Raw genomic sequence first — 24,637 nt, forward strand, 5'->3', positions numbered from 1 at the left:
TACTATATAAGACAATCATCTAAATCAATATCAGAGAAGCACAAATTAACTTCTGGCACAAGAATCTGATCTACAGTGCTGTGTTGAGAATAAAATAATAGATGGATACATTAGTCTAAACCTTTCAGAAATTCCTACGGCACTTTATAATTCTGTTTGTAGTAATATTTAGCCATAACTCAACTAAATGTTTTTTAACAACTACAGAGGGATGCTGGAACTGATGTTTCCCTGCTTCTTCCTCCTTCAGTTCACCTCTTTGAAACACTCAAAGCTCTGAACACTTCACCAAAGAAGGCTGACAAGTTGTGTTCTGCCTTTTGTGCTCTGTGCAAGTATATGACAATCATATTAAATGTTGGCTGCCTTTATTTATCCATATCAAACAAAGCCAATGGTGCATGTTACACTGGTTTCAGATTTTAAGGATATAATGTTTAAAAACTGTGCATGACAACATTGCAACAGTCATTCCAAGTTTAACTGCCAATAAATGTTGAAATGTTTTCTAGGAGAAATATCTCAAATACTAGAAATACTCAACAGTTTTTCAAATTAAATACTCACACCTGATGTGAAGGCAAATCCTAAAAAGAAACACTCTCCTTCTGTAAGCTGATTTTGCTAAGACCTCTGAAGCAAGCCTGACAGGCTTTCTGCTAATCTCTCTATCCAGATCTACAGTCCTGAACTCTTCAATTACATGCATGATAATCTGCCACAGAACTGTCCTGAACTCTTCAATTACATGCATGATAATCTGCCACAGACATTGAGCCTTCTAGGACTTCCTAGATACTTAAAACTTTATGGGTTTTTTACTCATAAAAACAAACACTCTTCAAAACCTACTTTCTTTGCACTCTGAGTATGGGGATAATAAATTATTGAACACTCTGCTCAAACTATTTATTCAGCTTTTTCACTGCTCTGTTTCTAGTATTTCATAAGAACAGAATAACACTCATTCATGGTGACTAGAATACGTACAAGCTTCCATTGCACAGAGTGGCACTTTTTATGGAGCTCCAAACCCCTTGTTACTTCAAAGTCAACCCTTGATTTGCACCAAAATCTCCACATACTGTCTCAGAATTGGCTTTGATCCATTAAAGGTAAGAAGTATCCTAGCCTCAAAGGTGAGCACAATCCCCAGTCAGGGCAATTCCAAAGCTAATGCCCATGGGGAAGTAATTTTGTAAAAGTTATATTTATTGAGCAAACACACGCAGCACAAGAAATGAACTTGAGGTCCTAGTAAAGAATGAGACAAATAATACTGCATTTAATATTGGTATCTAATAGTTGGTATATAAAACTTAATTTGTTTTTTTAATGTAAGTCAAGGTGCTTGTACTTGCTGATCTGTTCACTCATCCAATATCAATTCAGCAAAATTTATTTTTAAAAGTCTAGTATGAAATCTGGAAGGAAACTCCCCAGTGACATTTTCACAACTTACTTTCCAGACAGAAAGGAGACAATTGTTGATCCTGGTTCAACATTAATTTTTTTAACAGATGAAGACCTCATAAAGGTCACAGAGGACTGATTTGCTAAAAGAATATAAAAATATATCATAGCCATGAATCTCTGTGAATATGAAAAGCTAATTTTATACAAGACATTGGCATATTCAAGAGAATGTCAAAGAGAAGCACATCAAATCTAATGTTCAGAATAATATTCAGAGTAATGTTCAAACTACCATATACAACTCACATTCTTATGAGAAAACAGATCTTTTTAAGACATCTACTAACTTGGTGGCCAAAACTAATTACTCTCCCCAACCAAAAAAACCAAATCCTAAGAAAACACTAAGAACCCTACACCCTACTGAGAAATTATATATTATTATATGCAATGTGGGTAACATAATTCTTGCAGAGAGTGATACTAGGGAGAAATAAATCTACTCAGTGAAAAGCTGGGAGTTAAAAGAAGCCGAGAATTCAAGAATGCACTGTTCACTGTGCAAGAAGAGAGAACAAGAAAGGGAATGAAAAAAAAAGCCAAAGCTCAACAAAGATGAAAGACATCCTCATAAATTTGCTCCAAATATATTGACAAAAAATTATATGTTGCTTCAAACAATGCAATGGATAGAAAACACATACAAAATGTTCAACACATACAGAATGACAATGTAAAAACCTTCAGTTTCAGAATAGCTAAAAGACCTTATCAGGTCTAAATAAGGTCTAATAAAGTCTAAAGACCTTCTAAATACTTTGATTCTTGGAGATAACAATTATATTCTTACATGTGCTGGAAAGGACTAAAATAATAATATGGCAGATTAGAAACAACATTAGTCTTTGTTATACAAAGGGAAGGAAAAAGAAAAAAACATTCTAGGCATCAGAAAAATATAGTATTTTTAAAAATTCAGATTCAAAGGTGCTTACATAGAATAATAAAATGAGACCAGGATTCCCTACAGCCCAAGGCTGACTGTGTCCCTTTATAGACCTAAAGATGGCTAGATTTACTTTAATTTGAATCTTAACTCAAAACACTTATGAGTATATAAAAAGACAGACAAATTTCTGACAAGTTTTTATTTGTTTACTTGTATCCATTATCTAGGCATAATTCCACAATAATTTTTCCTTTTACAATATAAAAAGTAAAGAAAATGAAATAGAGAAATCAATATTTTTCTAAGATAGCTGTTCACATATTTTTTTGTAGAATGTATTTTTGGTTCTCCAGACTAAATTTTAATCTGTTTACTTTAGACAAGGTACAATAAGTTTTATTCTGTTATCTGAGCGTAAAGTGCATATCTAAATATGAATTCTTAACTCAAGATTATAGGTAAGAAGGGATGGAAAGCAGAATTATTCTATCTAATAAAATGCCCTAAACCTTCATAGTAGTGTTCAAAGATACTCAATGCAGATTTTTTAACTAGTTGCACAAGTTTTTTTAAATTTCAGGAATAACCTAAAGGGATTTTTCTTGTAATTACATGTCTGTTGATAACCACAGATATAAGAATAGAGTCAAAGCATAAGAATACAGTCACTGAAGGTTGTATGTAAGCACATGCAGTTGTTGCAATTCAGAACAGAGGATAAATGATGAAAAGCTGTCAGTTAACTTGTTATGCTTTCAGCAGTACATCAAGGATTCCAAAGCATTGTTCAGAGCTTACTATTGTGACTTACAAGTAATTACAAATATAAAATATTTGACTTTATGTAGTAGTTAATTATGTATTAGCAACCAATTTTACTTCCCATCAGTTCTGGAGGGAAAAAATGCTGTACATAAAATCATCTACTCTCATATTCAACTCTTCTAAAAAGACTGTTTTTCATTTAATTTAATTAACCACATATTAAATTAATTCTGTCCAGCAAAGGACCACAAAGATTATGAAGGAATTGGAGCATCTCTCTTGTGAGGAAAGGCTCTCTCAGCCTGTTCAGAGAAAGATGGATCTGGAGGGAGGGTGCAAAGAAGAGGGAACGAGGCTCTTCACAGTGTTCAGAGACAGGACCAGAGGTGATGGGCACACGCTGAAACACAGGAGGCTTCTGCTGAACATAAGGAAACTTCCACTGTGTGAGTGACCAAGCACTGGCAGAGGTTGCCCTGGGGTGCTTCTACCCCTGAATATACCTGGACATGGCCTGGGCAACAGGCCCTGCTTGAGCAGGGAGGGTGTGGGCCAGATGACTTCCAAAGATTTGTTTCAATCTCAAGTATTATGTGATTCTGTGAGACACTCAATGGCAAGAATAACCATATTGTTATGCTTGAAATGAGCATTTCATCATAAAAAAAAAAATCAAAAACAAAGCCAAACAAACAAACCAAAAAGACACTGTCTCCATGAGTTACATTTTTTTCAAACACAAATACTGTGACTAACTGGCCAGTGAATATTATCTGTTCACAATCTACTCAAGTAAGATGACAGGTTAAGTGTGTTCACACCTATTTGTTTCAGCTTCATTAAATAAAACACTGAATTATATATGAAAATCCCAAATTTCTCCCTAAACATAAAATTATTAATTTGCTTCTTGATCACTTTAAGTAATCTGCTTCACAGTTTTTGAAGAAAAAAATGGTGTTCGCCTTTCAAATATTTATAGATAAATTACGTTTATGCAGTCAAGTTAATACAGAAACTGTATTCCAAATATGCCCACTAATCTTTGCAAATGGCACTAACAGAAAAATTCTTTTCTACAGGTAAATATTTTTGATGATGTAGCTGATACAATTTACAAAACAAATTTCCAAAATGCATACCTCTAAATGCACTAACATCTCCATAGTGTACCTGGAGAACAAAGTATCTGCTACCCGTTTCTCCTCCAACTCTGAATCCAACACCTAAGAGAAGGAAAATGTATTGTTTTCAGTAAAAATAAAATGTAAGACGATTCACCATCACTGACAATATAAAAAATACAAATTACTTTACTGGCTAAGAGTGAAGGGGTAGAAAATTTCAGACACCACTGAAGAAAACTTTGTCCTAAAACCCAGGAAAACCACTAGCACATAATCCCAAACAGACTAAGAAGCTAGGACTATAACTTAATTATGAAAAGTATCTGCTTTATGCAAAGAACCCTCTCAATCAAAGAACATTAATACAGATTTTTTAAAAATCAAAAATAAAAATGAAGCCTTACTGTCCATGTAGGATTTGGTGGACCTTTCATTTATCATATAACCTCTGCATGATACAAACTAATTAACACTAACTTACTAAGAAGAGAAAAGGTCTGTCGTAAAATACTTTTAGATTTAAATTAATATTATATGCAGAAAAAACCTTGAGGAAATTATACACCTATGTTACTTAATGAGAGAAGCAAGCACAGGCACAAAACACAACAAAGAAGCTTGTAGTATTTTGAAAGAATGAAATTGCAAATTATCACATCACCAAAAAGGATTTCTCTAAACAAATTATACAATGAACATTTTTCAAAAGAAGCAGAAGAACAATTTCTTTGTATTTGGTCAGAGAATCCCACAAAGCCACCTTATAGATGGGACTGCAGCCTCTCTGTGCACAAATGAGGCATCTTTATGAATACTCCCTAAAAACCTTTTACTTTTGCACAGCTTGCCAAAGAGAAAAGTATTAATAACTGGGATTTAATAGCAAAAGGTCTACATAATTCTCTAAGTACAAAACGTCTACAGAATCCTCCATGTAACATTTTTTTTTTAATTTGACATTCTGATAACCAAATCAAATAACAATAATGTTGGTAAGTGTGTAAATGGATTATTAAAAAAACATTTTCATGATATGCCCCAGCTATGAAAATGGGCAGTAAAAGATGAAATAAAAAATACTTAGAATTCAAGATATTTTCAGATCAAGGCTATACAGATGGTAGATATTTCTAAGACTCTTAGTGGTAATTACAAAGAAGCACTTCAACCCATTTTCCAGACATACCACTCCAAGTAGCTTAAAATGTTTTGATTTAATTCAGCAGGGCTGTCTATTATACAAGAAAATGAGTATACAAGCATGTTGCTCAAATGCATTTAAAATGAAAAACACATTAAATTCTCAACATATACTTTGAACAAGAAAAATTCAATGCTTCAATTGAATTTATTTGTGTATTCCTAAACAAACAAAAATATTTTAATGTTATTGGTGTGCTACTGAAAGATAAATAAATAGTAACCTTCTAGTAACACATAGTAGGAAATGCAAGATTAATGCTATATAAATATAAACAGTATATTATGATACTTTATCGCTGCCTTTTTTACCCCTATAGAAACCCATAATGGTATAGCAAACAGAATGACAAAAGCCCACAAGTGTATTAACTAGCATAATATATTTCATAGTTAATTAGGTTGATGTTTATACAGTTTCTATCAATTAGACATAATAAAAATATTATAGGATGTCCTCAGATATTCCAGGTTCTTACTTCCATGCCCTCCTTTTACCCCTGCCCCTGCACACAAGCATCCCATATTAAAGGGCCAATACCTTTGGGCAGCCTGGTGGGTGGAGCATTTCTTGCCCAAGCATACAAAATGTTAGATTTATCTTTGCATGTTCCTTCATCACAGTCCCTAAAAACATGAGAAAAGAAAAGGAAATATAATTTTTAAAGTTTTGAAACCAGAAAACAGCAAGTGAGTTACATGCAAAACCACTAATTTTAAGACAAATTAAGATGGTTTTTTGAATGTATGCTGATTAAACACAGTTATTTTAATGTAGATTGCTCTCGTGGATATTAGTATATGTTCCACCTTCTATTATTTCCCTCCCTTTGCATTAAGGCAGTGTTAGACAGTTCTGATGGGCCCTGTCAGCCTATTAATCAGTGGTGGAAAAAATTAAGGAATATTTTATGGTAATGAACTGTATGAAAATTTCTACATTAACTCAAGTGATACAATGGCTGCCACATTTACACAGAGGAATAGGACTCATACACAAGCAGAAAAAAATCCCCACAAAACATAAAATTGGTTGTTTAAAATTAATTTTAAATAATTGTCAAAAAAAGTGACAGGAAACTGTATATGAACCCATATATAGAAGGCACTCATGCCCTGTATTTAATGCAAGCTTGTTGCTTTAAGTTAATTCTTATTCCATTGCAAGATTTCTTGTTTTTCAAAATAGAAAAATCACACACATACACACACACACAAAATAAACATACATACATACACACAAAAGAAACAATCACCAAAAAGATGCTAAACAAAAACCCAAGGGAAAACAAAAAGAAAAAAGGAGGGTTTGCCAAGTTAACAGGCCAGAAACAGGTCACACATGTTTACCGTAACAGAGCTTGAGTTGTCCCTAGCCTATGCAGCTTGCAGGTGACACTGAGAGTGAAGAATGAAAGATTCCCAAAGAATGGCAAATTCTAGGTACCTTAAATCTGCAAGAACTGGTAAACCTCAGGCAGAGACACTACCAAGTCTAAATGGCCAGACACAGTTGTACAGACCACACAACGCACCTGGACCACATCCAAGAAGGCACTGACTGCCATACGGGGGTGTAAGCTGCATGATGATACACATGGATAATCAAAGAAGGGACCCTAAGGAGCTTTCTGAACACCCACCTAGAAAACACTTCTCCCTCTTTATCCTGAATTAGGGAAAAGGTTTATTTACGAGGTGTAGTCGTACCTTCTTCCAATGGCAAAGCATCCATGGCCCTGAGCATGGAGTGTAGGTGCACAGCATGCACAGGTATGCTTTAGAAAGCTTCACCCTGAAACTAGTCAGACTACACCAACAGACTCAAGCCAGATACAATGAAGTTTGGAGTCTATGCCAGTGTTTCATTCTAAGTCAAAATAGTACAGGCCCCGCACTGTTTATCACTGCCTGTAAAATGACACTTGGGAAAACATTTGCATGGTTTCAGTCACCTGAAATTGTGCAGAAAAAAGAGTGCCATACAGTGTGAGGAAGAGTATGAACACAAAAAAGATCAGGACATCTAGCAGATGCAGCTCGATCATGTTTCTGCTGAGAACAGCTAAGCCATATGTGCAAATAATAATGGTGCTTTCCAGGTATCTCTCAGAAATAACCAGCTCTTCTGGCACGTGTATCAAACCACCTCAGCAGGATATTGTGCATTTCTTTCATCCCAGTGAGCTTTATTGCAGCCCAGGTAATGTATTTAATTAGATTGCAGAAGCTCTGCCATAATTATGATAGTATCAACACACTACTTCTTTTTTAGTAGTTGTACTCACAACATGCCATTTCTATACCTTCATAACTAACAGTTTTGTCATCTTCCCCTTCAAACATCCCCATGTCCCAAAAGACAGTCAAAACTTACTTCAAGGTAAGCGATATGTTTTGATGGATGCAGCTGCAACTGAAAATTATGAAGCTTCCCACTGCTACTATACAAAAATCCCAAAAGACCTCATGGATCTAACCTAGTATTGAGCTGCACAATTTGGGAATGTGTTGAAGAGATTGTTGAGGAAGAATGCCAGAAGGAACTACAAGCACAGTCACAGCTTTACCACCACACTTTGGGCCCAACTGCCTTTAATTTATACCACAGTATTACTAAGAACATATTAATTAGGAAAAGGCCTTGCGCTGGCTGCCTCAAACTTGCTTCCAAGAGGCTACCAGAATGGAGGTGGAAGACTGCAGGGGACAAAGATGAACTGGTCATTCATTTTGTTTAAAAAATGGTCAACAATCTCATTTTGCCATCAATGATAATCTTAAAACATTAAGTTTTCAGAAAAAAACAAACCTAGGAGATTGCAAAGAAGAGGTAATAAGATAAACAGATTGAAAAGCAGGGAGCTAGTAAAAAGTATAAATTTAACTAACAAAAAAATCACTGCAAATCATTTTAAAAGCTGAAAAAATCATTGAAAAATAATGTAAAGCTTCTTTACATACAAAAAATGAGATTCAAAACTGAATGAGTGACACAGAATACTTTAAAAATGGACTATAGCTGCATATTACACACTATTGTTCTAAAAATTGATTTTGACTAAAAATTTGAAATGGACTGGGGGAGGAGAGAGCTTACTGATTGCTTCTTGGATCTTTGCAGTTTTTTGCAAACTCTCCTGGACTTCCCAAAGGCATTTTCCCCAGTCTTGGGTAAGCTCAAGGGCTGTTTTTATTAATGGCACTGGGGTTTTGACTGATTACCTAGACTGAAAGTAAAATTTTCACTATGTCAGTCAGACCAGTATTTGGGTATCCCTTTAGCACATTTGCATTGGTTATGGTAACAAATAACTTCTTTTATGTCTTCCTCTATTACACTGCACTACTTAATACTAATCAATACTTTAAAAAAAATATTTATACTCTAAAAAAAGGGTAATTTAGATAATTGAGTAAGACAAATCATCATTTTAGCTCTTGAGTGTTGCAGAACATTCTGGGGCAGAGGCAATGGTAAAAAACTACATCTAAAAATACAATTGTTTCTACTGTCCCCCACTCTTCCTTATGCAGTGAAATAAATGTCCTTCACTGAACTAGTCATAACATCTTTTGCAACCTCTACTGAACTATTGATGTCAAAGGCATCCACACCCATTCTTTCCTGCCAACAGAAACAACTGTCTGATAGAGGAATCACCATGTGGCCATCTGTGCCCTGCACTTATACATTTGTTTGCATAAGATAACTATTTAAAGTTGCCCTGCCTGATCTTAAAATAATGGCTTTATCTATTAATCAGCTCATTCACAAGAGATTATTTCAGTGTTAGGTTTGATGCAGCACAAGACCTGTCTTGCCAGGAGACTCACAAGTTCTGAATAATTCAACATTTTCTTTTAAAACATCCAAGTGCATTACTGATTATCTACAGAGAATCTGAACTTTTATCAATCAATTCAGGCATGTTACTTCAATTTCAACACAGCTTGTCAGCTCAGGCAAAACTTGTCATTGTGGCTGAACTGTTTTTAGATCATTATGATCGAGAAATAGAAGCAGCTATGCTATTTTTTTAACATACTGAGCAACACCTGAGGCAATGAGCCCTGGGAAACATTTTTTTCCCCCCCCCGCCCTGTGGAAATGCCTGTGTATTTCAAGAAGGGAGGACAACCTTTAGCATTTGTTCAGATAAAGATTGTACCACGCTGCAGTGAATGTTGAAACCAGTGCAGGTTCCAGTTCCCTTTCAGAAGGCCAGGGACATTTGCAAGAATAATGTCAAATCACCAGAAAAGACAGCAGGCCAGATGGGCATTACAGAATTTGGCTTAGCACAGCTATGGCCAAAGGGCAGCTAAACCAAACAGAGTCATCTGGATGCTTCTCATTCCTCCTTACTCAAAACTGGCCTGAATGAAATTTCACATCTCAGGAAAACTAATTTTGACGTTCTATTCTGAATGTTCCTAACAGCCTATTTTTCCATAGTACAACTAATTCACATTATTATGGTAAAGAAAAACTTGGCTTGAAAAACCATATGTAACTAATATGGCCAGAACTTTGAAAAAGAAAGTAGAAAAAAAAAAATCTGTGTGGCATGCCTAATTGAATCAAAGCTGTCTCTGTAAAAATGTTGAGCAAGTAAAAAGGAGAGGATCCCTGCTAAGCAAGTCTTACAGTGGTCTGCTCAAACAACTATTCCTTCCCTACTAAGCAGAAGAGCAAGTGAAGTCATCATTTGTTAGTCTTCAGGTAACTAAAGGAACAGCAAATAACCAAATTAAACAACAATGAAGACCAGTAACACAGTCACCAGAACTACTTTAACAAAATCAGGTTAGAAGTTTCTAGCACTGTTGAGTCTATTTTATGTAGAAAAGACATGATCATCTTTCTAGCCTTGCTAATAACTGCAGGTAGAGCAAGATAAAAAGCTGCAAACTGCTGCAAAAACAGTGATGCGAAATGATGAGAGATGAATGAAGAGCTTTCATTTTGAGAATGCAAAACAAATACAAAACCTCAGAAAATACACATTAAAAATTTGCAAGATCTAATCAAAACCTGCATATGAAAAATTGAAAATAGCAGATTTAAACATACTAACATATTTGGTCTGGCTTAGATGGAGTTAATTTTCCCCACAGCAACCCTCATGATGCTGGGATTCAAATGAGTAGCTGGAAAGCTGTTGATAACACATCAGTGTTTGGGAAAGATCTTAGCAGAGGCTACAGCCAGGCCAGCTGATACAAACTGTCCAAAGAAATGTTCCATACCATATTATATCAACTCAACAATTAAAGGTAATGGAAAGTTTATTTTTCCCACCCCTCTCCCTTCTTTGTTCAAAACTAAACAAAAGGGGGCAGATGTGGTGGTGCATTTTTCTGTTATAAATTCAAAGTTATTGCAAGCCTGTATTCTGTGTCACTTGTCCCTGGTTCCTCTCAAGAATTAAACCCCTTGGGAACCCACAGAACTGACCCCTCTCATTCCTACACCTTGGATTCTTGACTCAGGTTGGAAACAGCATCCACAGAGAGCAGCCTTGCTGCTTCAGGGTACCAAGCAGCCCTGCTCACACCACTACCCAGACTGACCCTAGGGGTGTATAGGGAGAGGCCACTCTTGGCACTGGCCAAGAGACAGGGCTAGCAGGAGGGAATCTCCTAGCAGCCACCATGTCACACACACACATATTTGTTATTTATTTGTCTTTCAGGGCAACCATTACTTGTTCTGTTGAAGTCCTGTTTCCTAGAAAGAGGCGTGGTGATGAAGATAAGAGAATAAAATATTTTGTTTTCCTCCACTTCTGCACAACATTCGCTTTTGCTTTATTAAACTGCCTTTGCTTTGACTCATGAGTTTTTTTCCATCCTGATGAGTGGATAGAGCAGCTTGGTGGGAATCTGGTGTCCAGCAAAGCTAAATCCATCATAACTAAATAAGTATCTTGTCGTTTGACAGGTATGTCAATCAAGAACAAAAGCAACATTAGCTGCCACACTGCAAAGGCTGTCATCGGTGAGTCGTTTGCTGGGACAGTGAAAGTACAACCAGGGAGCTCAAACCACCTAACTTTAGGCTCAAAACAGGGATTTCAGTTTGATTCATTTTTGAAAAACTTCGGTTTTTGGCTTTGGATCCAACTCTTCTACAACCTCAGAACATCAGTTACTTGTGACTTAGGTACTGTCTCATAACTTCAACTCAACACAAGCTCCTGATCAATCTGTAACAACATAATTCTATCATGTACAAATTATTCCAAGGCTCTATTAAAACTACTTTCAGAAATATGAAAACAGCACAAGCTCCAAGTACAATCTACACAGTTTTAAGTAGGATAGTTACCTGTTTTTAAAAGGCCAGAATGCAAAAGTTTTATGTTGGCACATTGTTCACATTAAAGTATTCAAGTATATTCTGTCATTTGAGATACAATAAAAAAGAATACAGAAAAAGTGTCTGCAGGGAAAAGAAATTAATAGAAATTCTATGCTTTCAGTTTTACTTTGGTCTGAACTTCTTAAGCATCTGCTTTTCTTGCACAACTGTGCAAGATTACATTTTCAATATTAGAACTACTGGTTGCTAGGTAAACAGGTGATAAGACTTTTGAGGAAAGTGTACTGTGTATGTTTAAAATACTAATCAAATCATCTGCCCAAAACATGCATTCAGAATGTTCTGGGTTATTTTTCCTGAAATTAAATTACACTATACTGTTAATTCTAAATTCCAGCTGTGTTTGGTAAATACTTAAAAGATAAATTCTGATTACACAACTCTATCAGAACAACTGTATTAAAATTGTTCTACAGTTCAGAATAATTCATATAACCTTTGCAGCATCAGCAAAAATACCTCATGAAAACCTTCAGAAACTTTACAAAATTACTGGAAAGATGATTAATTTCCACCCACCTTCACGTTCTCTTCACATAGCCTTTACACACCTATTTTACTAGCATTGGGTGTTTCCCTCTGCTCTCAAAATGCATAGGCATTTCCCTCTGCTTAGGCATTTGGAAGCACAAGACAACTACCAAATAACTTGACAATCTTGTTTAGTTTATCCTTTGCTCAGTTTCATTCTGCTACATGACTTCATACAGAGAAAAGCAGCCAACTATAGTTCAAAGATTAGATTTCTTGGTATTCAATGGCACTCTCTTTACTATAGCTTCTGCCTTCTCCTTGGAGACAGTCAATTAGTCATGAAGAATACGGAGGAGTTAGTTAAAAAAAAGCACTTTATGTTTGGAAAGACTAGATTGTTATATATTTCTTCTTAATTTCAAATTTCCTGCTTTTCCAACATTCTGCATTCTGACACTGGAAGAGGCTTAACCAATTAACACTGAAAAAGAGTTGGTTAATAACAAAAGCAAGATGCACTTCTTACCAGTAGTTTTCAGTAGAGGAAGGTTCATTACATCCAAAGAGTAACATGTGATGGACTGTGTCCATGCTGGCATGAGGCTTAAAGTCAACTGAAAAAAAATATAACAAAACAAGTAAACGATCTAATCTCACCATAAATTACATAACCAAGATAATCTTGTGCCATTTTTCCCTATAATAATACAAATAAGGCAAGTACATGTCCACCCATTTATTTACCTTCTGCATTCCACTTACACACATCCCTTGAATTTTCATTCAGCCACTTTCCTTCTAAGCTAAAACACTGTATGTATCTCATTTATTTATTAAGAAAAAGAAACTCGAATTTCCTAATGAAAACCACTGTTATTTCCCACAGAAGTTAAATATGGTAATAAGTTAATATATCAGTGTATCTCAAACCACAAAATTTTACTGCCACCAGTCTAATTGCAATCTACTTTTGAAATCTGAACTTGTGACTTAATAATACTCTTCTAATTCTTTTCTACTTCATAAAAAATACAAACAAGCAGTAAGTTACAGTTAAGAGCAACTAAATCTTTTGTATTAATAATATCTTCTTCCAGTATTCTGTCTGTCTTACTTTTTCCCTGCATCTTTCTTGGGACAACTGTTCCAAGAAGGAATTAAGTCTCACTAATATGTCACATGCTCTGGAATGTAAAGCAAGATTTGTTTAAAGTCAGCATGATCTCACTGCCCAAATATTTCTCATTATTAGAGTATTAGATGTGAATGTTCACCTCTCAAATGTCTGTTCTTTAAACTATGCCACAGATAAAACAATGGTTTTGTTTCTCAAGTACTTGTGATCCTGTTTAGCAAAGTAAAAATTTTACCAGCATCATGGGAGTAATATTGACCATGAATGTATAATGTTGGCATCTCTAGAAATAAACTACATTCTTTTACTACTACAGAAAAAATATGCCATTGCAGGGAATGCTATGCTTTGTACTTGTACTACAGCACAAATTCTGAAGACACGTTACTGATTCCTCTACATGTACATAGACAGTGAGAAGCCTCCAAGCAATTGTCTTTTAGCTATTAACAGGGAAGATGGTGAAGCTGCAAACCAGTGAAACAATATTCTGCTCCTGAGACTTATGGCATTACCTACACTCAGAAATTAGTATTTTAACAAAGAGCTGTGGCAGGGCTCCTGAAATGAATTATCATCCCACTTTCACAGAGGAAAAACTATCAAATAGCTTCTAACTCAATTTCTGGAGCTGAGATCTATCACAGAAAGTAAGGAAAACCAGCCAACAGTTAAAGCATGTAAGTCAAGTTTTTGCTTGACGATAGGTGGTCAGACTGCAAGGAAGTAAGCATGCCACAGCTGAGGGCTTGGTTTGAGAAATAAGATTCCAGGAGAGTAAGAGGCACCATAGGGTACCAGAGGTACCATAGGTAAGAGTACCCATGTGCCCTGAGAAAGTATTTTGAGTGATATATATGAATTAAGAACTACTGAAGTTGCCAACATGAAGAAAGAGACAACCCAACATCTTTATTTTTTCACAAGCAAATTCTATTTCTTTTGTAGACAAGAGCTTAATCTGTACTACGGAGACAATTCTTGTTTTGATGTTTTTATCAGTAAGGATTACTAGTGAAATTATGGTTTATGCTTGCACGGCAGAGGCAACATGTCACTCTGTGGAATTCCTACCTTACTTTTCAGATGTTTTGGGTGTTTTAAGCTGCTGTTGTCAATCAAGAGATTACATTTCTGAAGCAGTTCATATATGTGAAATTTTATTAACTTTATTGTCAAAATTAGTATCTGTAAAAGGACCACTTTTAAAGTATCCTGTAAGAACCACTTATAAAGGCAGCCTTCAATAAAGGTAAAATCAAAGGTTAGGCCTGCTAGCTGCTAAAGCCACCACCTGTCCTGCTGCTTAATACTATCTCTGTTTCTTTTTATTTTTCTACCACTCTCCCATTGCAAGTATTTATTCTAATAAGCATTTCAGGAAGTCTTAGTGCCTATTGCAATGATATCCTAGAGCATGGACAAGACCTTCAAGCACTATTATAAAACTTACAACAAATACCTATTAAATGCTATTCTTACCAAGAGAAGACAATGCACCAAAGCTAATAAAGCAAAATCAGATTTCTGGCATACACTATTTTAGCTGATATACCTCATGATTGCTTAAGGAAGCATTGAATAACCTCACAATCAGTCTATGAGCTTAAGACAGCTTTGTATAGGTGGTTACAGTATGGTTCCTATACAGCTATTTTCTTAGCAGCACACCTGGGAATATAACTTCCCAAAGAGAAAGTTAAAACAAATTTAAAAATCCAACAAAAAATCCTGTGTTGCAAAAGCCATACAGATTAATGTGGGATTCAAGCCAAATGCAGTACTTGTCACAGAATGAGAAAGTGGTCTGGGTTCAAAGGGACCTTAAAGACCATCTTGTTTCAATCACCCTGCCATGACAGACACACCTTCCACTATGCCATGTTTCTAAGACCTCCATCCAACGTGGCCTTGAACATTTCCAAGGATGGGGCAACCAAAGCTTCTCTGGGCAACCTGTGCCTGACCCTCACCACCCTCACAGTAAAGAATTTTCTTCTAACAGCTAATTGAACCTATTGTCTTTCCTTTCCCCCTTGTCTTGTCATTCCATGCTCTTTTAAAAAGTCTTTCCCCATCTTTCCTGTGGGATGAATGCCACAATTAGGTCACCAAGAAGTTTTCTCTTCTCCTGAACAACCTCAATTGTCTCAGCCTTTCCCCATGGCAGAGGTGTTCCATCTTTCTGATCATGTCTGTGTCCCTGCTCTGGACTTGCTGCAACATCCCAGCACTCCCAGTGCTGGGAACTGTCACTACCAAAAGCTTAGGAAATATCAAACAGCAGTCCTATTGTCTTAGTTGTCAGCTTCCACATTTTACAGTAATAAATAGAATATTACTCAATAGTTAATTTTTTTAATGCACGAAGAAGTGATACAAATGATTGCTAAAATAACAGCAACAGCTTTCATATACATACTAAATTCAAGACTGACATACTTTCTTGATCAAGTACTACTTAGAACTACAAAGTCAAACAGGAATGAACAAAACATGACATCAGTTTAACCCTAACCAAGTGTACTTAAGCTACGTATTTAAAAAACTAACTTCTAATAAGCTAATCTTTACAAACAGTAATTCCATTAAATAAAGTTGATAGATTTCTTGGCACTAGAAAAATTTATACATCCCATAAGGGAGTAACAAACCTAGAGCTTTTTAGAGTCCTTTATGAATGAAAAGTAATAAACCACCTAATTACTTCAATATGTGTTGCTGAATGTAGAAGACTCAATTTCATTTCTAGAGCACAATTTGACAGGGACTGATCATGAGTCACTAAGAAAAAGACATTGATTTATGGTCACCCATGTAAATGAACATAAGCAGGTGAAGGTGACAGTCAAGTTTTTCGGCTGAGAGGCCTGCTGTCAGACTAAATTTTTCTGAGTGTCTGTACAGCACCATTTAGCTCCCTCTACAATTTAGTTATGAAAAACTGATTTTTACTAATGCCTGCACCATTAAAGATTCACCTGAGTTTCTGGTTTAGTTATTTATTTATAAACATTAATCAAACAGGATGCAGAAGAAGAAAGCCACAATGATATGTTTTAAAAGTAAAACTGGAATAATACTTTCTTGGAAAATCACATATTAATCTCACTCACTAATATCAACATATTAATCTCACAACTATTTCACTTCTCAGGAGCAAAGGGTATGTTCCTAACATAAACAAAAATGTACACCAACCCACCTCACAAAAAATATTCTCCTTAATCAAATCTGTCAGTATTCACAGCCATTTGGGACAGGGAAACAACTGGTTCAAACAGAAATCTCAGCCTTGATAGTCTGATCCTCCACTAAAGAGCCTAATACAGAAAACAGCATCAGCAAAATTATACAGATGCATGCTTGAAAAAGATCCATAGGGCAAAACCTGCTCTAATTCTCCTTCCAGCTCACAACATTTCATTAAGTGTGAGCAATTCCTTCCTCTGATAGTGTCTGAGAACGGACTCTGAACAAGTTTGTGAATTCTGATACAGTGTCCCTCCAGTTTTGAAGTACATAGTTATACCTACTGTTCCTGTTCAAGCATGACTGTTTTCTGGTTTCCTTTAGGGAAATAGCAAAGTTGAAGGCTGAATTCAAAGTCCTTATATACAAATGTAATAAAAATACTGAAAAAAAAGTTACAAAAATTTTTCTACTTAATAACAATGTAGTACTGCCCACATACAACACTAAAAAAGAAGCTCTCTCTTCCAAAGCTCTTATATTTCATCAATATGCAACAAAAATATCTTGCTGAAGGTTCCGTTATAGAGCTTCCTCTTCCAAAAATGTCTTGGAGGAAGGAAGACACAAGAGTAAAAATAAGAAGGCAAAATTAAAAAAAGGAATGAATTAGTAACTCTGAAACTGTATAATGAAACTGTAAAGACAATTGATCATAAAAATATCTCTTTAAACCATAAAAGGAAACAAAGTACAAGGCATTTACTTAGCAAATAAATTGAACTGAAGGCAGAATATGTAGCTTTACCATGAAAATGTCTCAGGAACCCAGTTTATTGTTTCATTTATGTGTATTCACACATCCTTGTGTTGAAGCTCTACAGAACACAGTCTTCTCAACATCACTAAACAGCAACACAGTGACAGTTCATATGCTAGTTTTCTGTTGTTTTTTGTCACAAAGAAAAACAGTATGTTTTAAGAAAAGTTAATTATACAATTTACTGGCAATGCAATGAAGGTAGATCCAACTTTAACTATAAAAATACAGACTATCCTTTTAAAAAGATTCAACATTCTCTGTGTTCCAACGTTCTGTGGTTATTTACACAACACAGAATACATGTATGAAAGTTAATAGTTTTCTACCTAGATATTTTAAGAGGTAGGTCATTATACATTCTTTCAACTCTCTACAGCTGGAATATGACTGAGTCTACTCTTTCTAATGATCAGGTAACCTCTGTGGATTATGAAGACTCCAACCTGAGCCTTTTCCATGAGGAACACTTTCCAGTGAAGCAAAAGGGGATGATCACATGCTTCACACTGACCATATGTCTATTCATTTTTACCTTATGTGGAAGTGACAAAAGAGGGAAAAACCAAAAATTTTCTTCTAATTCTAAAGCATACTAAAAAAGATCACATATATATATATATATATATATATTCCAATATATGTTTCTTTGTAAGGAATACTATCATGGGAACACTTATGTTCACACAACAAACTGGGTTTTTTAAGATTGCTCATCAAATTCCTCTTGCTCTTCAAAGCTCTACAAGACAACTAGAATGGTTTCTCTGTCCAGAGAACTTAGTCTGCTTTGTAATGATGGGTACTCAGGAACACTGATCACTGGAAAGGTGACTAAATCCTGTAAAAGTCAGGTGAAGGTCTGCAGAAAAACTAAAATGGGTTGCATTGCATGATTTGCACTGAGACTTTGCATAACTTTTAAGCAAATTCTTTCAGTAGGTCCTTTTAAGCATACACACCAACAAAAGAAGTTTATGCTCCTTTAACAGAAGCAACATGACCTAACAATGAATTAAACTATGGAATTTTTCAACTCAGTGACATACTTAAAAAAAAGTTGCATAAGGAAGAAGTTAGTAGTATTGCCTTTCTATGAATCAACAAAAGCAGAAGAGTCTATCGCATACACAGCACAGCAAGCATAATTTATTTGAGAGTGAACACTCACTCCCTTCCTTCTGTGCTCATTTTTCCTTCTGAGACCATAATCAGAACCATAATGTGAGGTCAGATTCTCACCTCTTTACAAAACAGATATATAGGCACACTGAAAAAAATTTAATCATTTTTCTTAGTTACTGTAATACAACATGAAAATCAAAATCTTCTGAGGGATTTCTACAAGAAAATCCACATGGAACAAAAATCTCATAATACACTACATCAAATACTACATGGGATTCTCACCATATTTTATTAAGGGCAGGTATCCTAAAACACAACAGAAGTGTTTAGAAAAAAAAATATTGTTTCATTTTGTACAGTTTATAGCACATTCTGAAAGCAAAGCTATCTTTGGCCAAACCAGTGCGCCTTCTCCCTATCTGAATGACTCTATGTTCACGGCAAGGCACAATAAAATTTTAACTACTACAAAGATTTTCTGAACAGATGGCGTTCTTCTGCTGATTTATATGATGACAGCATTTGTAACACATTACAGTATTTTCTTCTACTTTTCTGCCATCTTCTTCATGCCATGCCATAAAAAAAAAAAAAAAAGAGGGAGAGGGTTTGGTTTCTCCTCCAAGTAAAATCTTTCTGCAGCCAACACTGACTCTAAGTACTTAGGATTTACAACCTGTATCAGGAAGTAAATAAACAGTCTGCTCAGCAGTGCAGAAATAAGTATGAGGTCAGAGACAGAAAGCCAATACTTTACAAATGGACTGTTTGGTCCTGACTGCCAGAGGCATCTGCATGCAGCTCCTTAACTGCTATTACTCATGAATCTCCTCAGACACAGTTTTATCTTGACTCTAAGTAGCTCCCTCTAGTTTGTTTCTGCATTAGACGTGACAAAAGCATTTTGGAAACTCTGACATCCAAAGATTAAGTTAATATTAGTCAAAGAAAAAAGGAAATTTTGAGATTCTTGAAAATGGCTTGCTTAAGTCTCTTCAGTTAACCAATACTCACCTACATAGGCTTCATCATCCACTGGCAGGCGTACTGACATGCAGAGGTAGGTATCAGACTGTTAAAAGAAAGGAGAACAGAAATTACCTTTAAATTTGGAAAATTTAGAATTTAAAGAATAGAAAAAGGCATCAAAATTCCCCACTCTTTCTGGAAATGAATGTGGGAATACTGAACAAATATACGTATACAATAGGACCGTTTTGAAAAAATATCACATGCTTTACTGAGATACTCTGGCAAACACAATATATGTTATATGGTCTACTATTTTAAGAAATAATTTGATTGCCACAGTTTATTTACATGTAACAGAGATCATGCTATATGGTTATCAAAGCAGCTATTATGTTGGTAGGTACACTATTAACTATTTTAAACCTCTTTTTTCTTAAAATATTTTTTTCCAGCTTCTAAGGCTGTTTAGGGAAGGAACTGTATCTCCTACTGGAATTTCACTACACCCATGAACTCAAAATCTGACAGGCTTTCACTTTCATACAGACATCTAAACAGATAAAATTCCTGCTATGAATAACTTCAAACTTAATTTAAAATAAGACTCCGTGGATAGGTGAAAACAATTAAATGCAACAGAGAAGGAAAGTACAATGGTGATAACAATATGTGTTTACACAGAACAGTGATTTGCACAGATAAGTAGCCATTTTTGGTGCTTTTGCTGGAAAATGGCAAGGATGAACAGAGGTTAACATACGATTAACGTGAATGCCTTTGTGTACTGTGATTACATGCATTTACACAGTTAAAATACTAAATCCTTCTAGAAATAGGAAAGGAAATGTTCTATTTATTTTTTTATTTAACCTGGGTTCAGAAGATTTTTTTTTTAAGAAGCAGAACCTAATTTAGGGCCTTATATTCAAACCTTGAAAGCCAATGGCAGCAATGCTTTACAGTGCAGTACAAATTAAAACAGTTTCCAATTAATGTTCATGTGCCAAAAGAATGCAAATGTAGAGCACCCCTAAGTCATGTAAGAGCTTGGTTGACATTCATGCACCCATAGAACAACTGCAGTTATGAACTGTGAGGCAAATCCTGGCCCAGCTACCCCTTCAACACGCCCAGTAACTCATTTAAAAATGCAGGGCTTTTGGCAACCTTTCTCCCAGAGCCTTGACATTACAACACACAAAGAAAAGGGTTTTTTTAATAGGAATCTGAACTGACTGATCTCTTTATATGTGTTTCCTAGCTGTTCAACTGATGGTTCCTTAGGTAAAATCAATAACTCTTAATTATAAGGTGCACCTGGATGAACTTAGAGTATTTTTCACTCTTTCTGATGGCGAAGTTTAATATTTTGCTGTAAAGATCTAGTAGAAACCATATTTCTATTTTGCACTTGCTGAAATAACACCTCTTGCTTTAAATTACATGTTCCAGAGGGGTTTTCTCCAATAACTTGAAAAACTCATTTTCTCTTCACTCCTTTAAAAATCAGTATCTGCAACAATGAGTCATCAGCTACTGCACCACAACATACTGCTCTTTTCAAATACCTGCAGCCCTTTAAAAGAGATGTAGACCTCTTAATGATATATATATATAATTCTCTGCAATGGCTTACTACAAAAAGGAAAAAAAAATAATTCTTTATCTTGCTTAATGAAACTAGATGTGAACATGACAGTGCAATCTCAATATTTTATGTGAATCTTAATGTTAAGTTTAAAAATCTTAAATGTCTTCACTTTTACTCACTTGGTTCAGCAGAATATAATGCACTTCATACCTTAAAGAGTATAAAATCATAACTTGTTTATAATAGCTTTCATGGAGTATTTTGAGAGTTAAAAATACTGGGTCAGAAGTATACCTCTTAAAATGCTTTTTGGTTGTTTTATCTCAGTTTGCTGAAGCTTCAGCAACGTACAGTTCAATGTAATTAGATTTACTGATGCATCATCATCCAAGATTTGGTGTAAACTGCAACTGTATGTCTTACTAGCACAGCTAGAAATTTCACCTTATAAAACTTCAACAATTCAGTTTATGAAACCAACATTTTACAATTAAAATCAATTCAATGAAGAGATTTTTCTCTCATTTGAGGCTACTTTTTGTTGCCTATTTTTCTCTGAGAAGTACATATAGATATGTATTTATAAAAGTTACACAGATTTTTTTGTTCGTTTTATGAGGTCATTTATGAGTGATATTGTAGGAAAGGCTTTGTTTTCCTAGCTTATTGAAAGAAGAGAAAGAGGCAAAAACTGCAATTCTCTCACCTGCTTAGGTGTCACTGCAGGCATGCGAATGTCCAGTGCAAAATCTGACAGACCAAAGGAAATCACCCGCTGGTTACTTCCAAGGCATTCACTGGAAAGCGATATGCTAGTATCTTTATAGCTGAAAAAGAAGGAAGAAAGATTTTTTTTTAAGTATTGATTTTTGTTATGTCTTTCTTAAAAGCAGGGTCCTTACAGAACTAGTAAAGAAGTTAAACAATGCTACGTAGTTCCAGTGCTACGTAGTTCCAGGAGTGATCTGAAAATTTCAGATCACAAGCTGAGAAAAACATCTTAGTTATGCAGTACTTATTGAAGTAGTTCTTGATCTGAGCAATAAGATAACTAGTTTGGAAAACGTTACCTGAAAATGTAACCTATTATATCATCCTCAAATTGTCTGAGGCACATGAAGGTACAGACAGAGAATTAGTTCACTAGAATATGTTGAGTACTATTAATAATTCACAACAGTTTTGTGGGATTTTTTTGAGACTATGATTTATAATTCTATGTATGTAATTTAAATTTAATCTATATAGGGGCAACTTCTAATTCAAACAATAAAGCTTTTATAGCAATTTCTATCCTACTACAAGCAGCAAAGTAAAATAATAAACTTGGCAACATCAAGCAAATATCAAATTCTGTATTGAATGCAACATATAAACGAATTGTAAGAAAAATGTAGATCACTATAAAGAACTGAGACATGAGAAACATTTATGCAACACTGATACAAGTTTTGACTATGTATATACATGTATACAGAAGCGACATGGTACCCAACCTCAGTACCAGCAAAATCCTTTTGCACACTACATTAGTTTACCTATGCAATTTTGAACTAAAACAACCCCTAAATTTCTCAGGACTGTTCAGCTTTCCTGATGTTTTCTTGTTAAAACATGATCTTATCCTGCAAGCTAACTCTAGCATCTGAAATATATTTAGTCCCTGTGTAGCCTCAAATACAGCTGTAGTGTTAACTAAGAAAGTTGTATTAATTGTCATTGTATTCTTCTGTCTAATGAGCAACCCTATGGATAAAACATTATTTTCTGTCTTCAGTATGAAAACAGTGCCATTTCAAATTGCAGAAAGAAAATTCTGTGCAATGATCAAAACTGAACAAACACCGCAACATATATTTATCTAAGACATGCTTTTTCATACTTCTGTAATATTTTGACTCCATGCATTCAACACATGATCTCTTCTTGCATAACCCACCTCTTGAAGACTGAAAGTGGTCTTCTGAAACCCAAACAGATGTTTTGAAACAGAAGAAGCAGTATTAGCAGGTTGCTAACAAAGCCAGCCATGTCCACCCTGCTATTTCTGGCCTGATTAAGCAAGCAGAAAAAGGGCAGTGCAGTTCTATCAGCTGTGATCTCAACAATCAGGTAGCAGCAGCAGCAGTATCATTTCACTACTTCATTATTATGTGCTCTGTGGGCATCCTCCAGCTTCTGACAGACCATCTGTCTTGGAAGGTGATGGATGCTCTGTAAATCAGGAAGGTGGATGCTACTATGTCGTCTGTTCTATTAGCTATAAAATGCTGTTGAAGAATCTTCCTTTGCAGATAGATGACTCTGTACTTCTGTCCACATAAGGAGCTGAAAAGGACTAGCACTCCTGTTGCTTTCTGCCCAGGTTGCACAGTTAAATCTGCACGTTATTTATCAATCCACAGCACTGGAGACTTCAAGTGGCATCACAGAAACCAGCATCAGTCATCCTTCAGAACCTGTAAAGACAGAAGGAGCTTAAGGATGACTAACACATTAGAGCATTAGCTCTCAGCAAATCACTGTTGAGGCACTTTAATACATTAATAAGTTCTGTCATGAGCTTTAGCCTGACCCAGTAAAGACTGTATTGGTTCTGTTGAGTCCTTCTTTTCCTACCCTTCCCTGCATACAGTATCAGAAAGACACACATTTCAGTTTGATACACAAAATGTACTCTCAAACATATTTTACATGATGGGAAGAAATATAAAAACCTCCTCAATATATAAAATGCAAAGTATGGAGTATTTCACATCTGCAAACACAAGTATAATGTGTTCTACAAGAGGGGAAAGAAAAAGCACCAACTTGACATAGCAACAATCAAGGTTTATAAATTATCACCAATTTTTTTTGCACATATTGCAGACTAGAAGAATATTTTACTTTTAATTCAACCTGTAATAAACCATTGTGTCATTAATAATTATCTGTTTCTTATGTACTTTAGCTGCTTTTATACCCATTTCAGGAAAAAGATACTTAAAAATTATTTTTAGAAATACAGTAACCAGAAGTGTTGAGATCAGACTGCTTTATATTGGTTGAGTAGTTTTCTATCGTTTCATACACTGAGGGTATGTCAGCATAAACCATTAGTCTCCCCCCTGTTTAATTTCAACTGTTCTTACTTCCCTATTTTAATATACATGATATTTAATTTCAACACTTCAGTAATCTTTAATAATTATGCTAGAAAATTACACTTGCCTTACTGAAGACATATATATTAGTATTCTTCTATTTTTGAGAATTCCAGTTTTGGCAGAAGGAAAGTTTCCAGTCATAATCATACATAACTGTAGTATGTAGTGATTCTTCTAAATTAGTATAAATAGACTATACTAAATAGTGTATTCTAGATTATCATAAATACTACTAATAAAAAAAACCACACAAATTAAAATATCTTCCAGTCCCTGGAAGACATAGTCAAAATACTTTCACAGGGATGAAATAGAAAATAAAGATTATGAC

The 24,637-nt window shown here is 35.2% G+C and overlaps 1 protein-coding gene across 20 annotated transcripts in view; it reads right to left on the bottom strand.

The window, feature by feature from the left end:
• PAM (peptidylglycine alpha-amidating monooxygenase) overlaps positions 1-24,637 on the bottom strand; it is a 121,069-nt gene that overhangs the window by 40,780 nt on the left and 55,652 nt on the right. For all 20 annotated transcript variants that reach the window (XM_085566889.1, XM_085566888.1, XM_085566886.1 and 17 more), the window contains exons 2-7: positions 23,097-23,616; positions 21,864-21,984; positions 19,609-19,666; positions 12,846-12,933; positions 5,999-6,084; positions 4,273-4,356 (exon numbers count right to left, since the gene is read on the bottom strand). In XM_085566889.1, coding sequence (XP_085423015.1) covers positions 4,273-4,356; positions 5,999-6,084; positions 12,846-12,933; positions 19,609-19,666; positions 21,864-21,984; positions 23,097-23,188 — 529 coding nt within the window. In that variant the 5' untranslated portion in view covers positions 23,189-23,616. The remainder of the gene's footprint in view (positions 1-4,272; positions 4,357-5,998; positions 6,085-12,845; positions 12,934-19,608; positions 19,667-21,863; positions 21,985-23,096; positions 23,617-24,637) is intronic.

Source organism: Lonchura striata, chromosome Z (assembly GCF_050655825.1).
Source record: "Lonchura striata isolate lonStrDom1 chromosome Z, ASM5065582v1, whole genome shotgun sequence".
NCBI classification, from domain to species: Eukaryota; Metazoa; Chordata; class Aves; order Passeriformes; family Estrildidae; genus Lonchura; species Lonchura striata.